This window comes from Rosa chinensis, chromosome 5 (assembly GCF_002994745.2).
Source record: "Rosa chinensis cultivar Old Blush chromosome 5, RchiOBHm-V2, whole genome shotgun sequence".
NCBI lineage: Eukaryota > Viridiplantae > Streptophyta > Magnoliopsida > Rosales > Rosaceae > Rosa > Rosa chinensis.
This window is the reverse complement of record NC_037092.1, coordinates 84,509,513-84,512,298: the sequence shown is the minus strand read 5'-3', so window position 1 is coordinate 84,512,298 and position 2,786 is coordinate 84,509,513. Positions and strand designations below refer to the sequence as shown.

Below are 2,786 nucleotides of genomic sequence, written 5' to 3'. Positions count from 1 at the left end.
CTTTCTAAGAAGACGGTAACGGGGACTTCCACTTTAGTCAGATCGGGTCTGACCTATGGCCCCCACCAGGTGGACAGCAGAATTTTCGTTAGTATTTACAAAATTGACTCGATAGTTACACGCATTTTGTCTGTAAACGTAGACCTGCTCATTTAGTCGAAAAGTCTTGACCTTAACTTATTTCTTTTTTTATTGAAAATAGGAGAAACTTTATTAATTAAATACGATTGACGTGCATAAGGACATCTAAGATAACATCTGGAGTATTAACAAACCAATGACAACGCACATTGGACTCATAACTATAACCGGCTAACCTTAACTTATTTCTGTTTACAATATAAGGGAGGATTCAGAACAGCGACATGCACTTGCAACAACATAAATAAATAGTTAGATTGCATTAAATACACTTTTTGTTTATTAAAAATAAAGTTGATAATAAATATCAAGGGTTGAGATTATTTTATAAGTATTGGGTCACTTACACCGTCGGTGCATAGAATAATTTCCATTACAACATTAGGAGGTTTTATCAGTTTTACTGGCATGTACTGTACATTCTTAAACAATGCAGACCCTATCAACTCTGAGATTTTGATCTGTTGCTTCATCCATGCCTCGGTTCCGAGGTCACAAGGCCTCCCATTCCAGATCTACTTCTTCTCCTTCTGGACTTGGTTATGACGTGTTCCTCAGCTTCAGAGGTGAAGACACCCGAAAGAACTTCACTGATCACCTCTACACGGCCCTTGTCAACGCCCACTTTCGAACTTTCCGGGATGACCCTGAACTCGAGAGAGGGGAAAATATCAAGGAAAAGCTTGAGAATGCCATTCGACAGTCGTGGAGTTCTGTGATTGTGTTTTCGAAAGACTACACCTCTTCCAGATGGTGTCTGGACGAGCTTGTCTTGATCCTTGAACGCAAGAGGACCTCCAAGCATGTCGTGTTACCGGTTTTCTACGACGTTAGTCCATCTGAACTGAGGAAGGCAGAAAAGCTTGGGAGGAGCCACAGTGATGGAGTTCTTGCAAAAGCAAAAGCAAAAGCTGGACTTAATAAAAAAAATAAAAAAAAGCAATCGCCGGAGAAATCGAGTAGGTGGAAGGAAGCACTTAAAGAAGTTGCAGATCTAGCAGGAATGGTTTTAGAAAATGAAGCCGACGGGTACGTAAATTCATAACTAAAGCCTTGTTTAATTACTAACAACTGTAGTACATGTCTTGTACTTTGTTGATTTTATTCGCATATCTAATTCTTTGAAATTGATAGACTCATAGCTGGCTAGCTTGTATGATATACTTTTGTTTTGATTGCAATTTGTAGGCACGAGTCAAAGTTCATCCAAAAGATTGTTACAGTGATTCAAGAAAAGCGAGATCAAGTGGTTGATTCTCTCTCTGCAACTGCAGATCACAACTCCTCATTGCTTTCCCCTTCTGGTGATTTTGCCTTTGGATTTCGCCAACTTGAAAACAGTGAGAATTTCTTGCTTTCTATATGGTTTGCCAAGATACCAGACAGAACCATTGTTTGGTACGCAAATGGAGATAGGCCTGCACCCAAGGGATCAATTGTGAACTTGACTTCCGGCAGTGGATTAGTGCTTACAACTCCTCAGGGTGAACAGCTATGGAAGTCTGATCTAACCATTGCTGGTGTTGTTGCTTATGGGGATATGAATGATAACGGTAACTTTATTCTGAAAGATAAGAAGTCAGAAAAGTTATGGGAGACATTCAAGAATCCTACTGATACCATGTTGCCTGGGCAGATAATAGAAAGAGGAGGGAGACTTTCTTCTCGACAATCAGAGACTAACTATGCAAGAGGACGCTTCCTGATAGATTTTCAAGAAGATGGGAATCTCGTGTTTAGTGCCAAAAAACCTTTTCATTCTACTAAAACTACAACGGGGACTGTTCCAGGTAGTGAAGGTAAACAGTTGGTTTTCGATGACTCTGGCGACTTCTATATTCTGCGAGAGAACCGTGGAAAATTCACTTTCACAGCAGAGGGACGCCCAGCAGGGGACTACTATTTCCGGTCAACTCTCAACTTTGATGGGGTTTTGGTTCAATATTTTCTCCCAAAGTCTTCTGTTGACACTGTAAGCTGGAAACCACTTTGGTCAGAACCAAATAACACTAGCAAGTCAGAACCAGATAACACTAGCAAGAGAACCCGCGCGATGCCGCAGGGTAGTTTTCTTTCTATTTTAATCTTTTTATGTTCGGTTTTAAGTTTTTGGTTTAGAAAAAACAACCAAAATGTGTTTAGATGAAATAAAAAATATGCGCTAAACGAATTTTTCAGAATTTAGTTTACATTGTATGAATCTAGTTGAAACATGAACAAAGCGTTATATTATCAGAATAACATAATGCAAAAAGATAAGAGTAATTAAGGGCTTCTTTGTCTATAGCTTGTTTGTCTATGTGAACGACTGGTTCCTGAATCTTGCCTTGTACAGCGGCATTTACGATGACTTCTCCATGTGTGTTTATAAGTTGTTTGATCTGTTTAAGGATTTTATAAACAGAATGCTCTTATGCAGTATAACATACTCCAAGTCTTTGATCTGTTTCAATAGCGTCAAATTAGAGAGTTATAAATAAGGCAAGAAAAAACAGCAGAACGATTAACAGATAGGTCTGGAGATAACAAAGCCTGGTAAGAAAACATGCCTGAGTATGAAGCTTTTCCTCAGATAAGGGCAACTCCATCTCTCGTACTTTGTTCTTGGCTTTGGCAATTTCAATGTGCTCTTCTGCAGAATAGAA

The 2,786-nt window shown here is 39.2% G+C and overlaps 1 protein-coding gene across 2 annotated transcripts; it reads left to right on the top strand.

Annotated features, from left to right (window-relative positions):
- Positions 1 to 421: 421 nt before the first annotated feature.
- LOC112202159 (disease resistance protein RUN1-like) lies at positions 422 to 2,557 on the top strand. 2 transcript variants are annotated; one of them, XM_040505354.1, is made up of 3 exons: positions 424 to 1,170; positions 1,330 to 1,694; positions 1,778 to 2,219. In XM_040505354.1, exons 1-3 carry the CDS (start codon positions 617 to 619, stop codon positions 1,822 to 1,824), a joined length of 966 nt encoding a protein of 321 aa, XP_040361288.1. In that variant the 5' UTR covers positions 424 to 616; the 3' UTR covers positions 1,825 to 2,219. The 2 variants fall into 2 exon arrangements, with proteins under 2 accessions (XP_024198853.1, XP_040361288.1); XM_024343085.2 differs by having other exon boundaries at positions 422 to 1,170; positions 1,330 to 2,557.
- The last annotated feature ends 229 nt before the right edge of the window (positions 2,558 to 2,786 follow it).

What these genes read in the sequence shown, in the direction of transcription:
- LOC112202159 (XM_024343085.2), top strand. Translation starts at nt 617, where the DNA reads ATGCCTCGGTTCCGAGGTCACAAGGCCTCCCATTCCAGATCTACTTCT. An exon ending in TTAGAAAATGAAGCCGACGG is followed by an intron (nt 1,171 to 1,329) that starts GTACGTAAATTC and finishes TGCAATTTGTAG; the next exon opens with GCACGAGTCAAAGTTCATCC.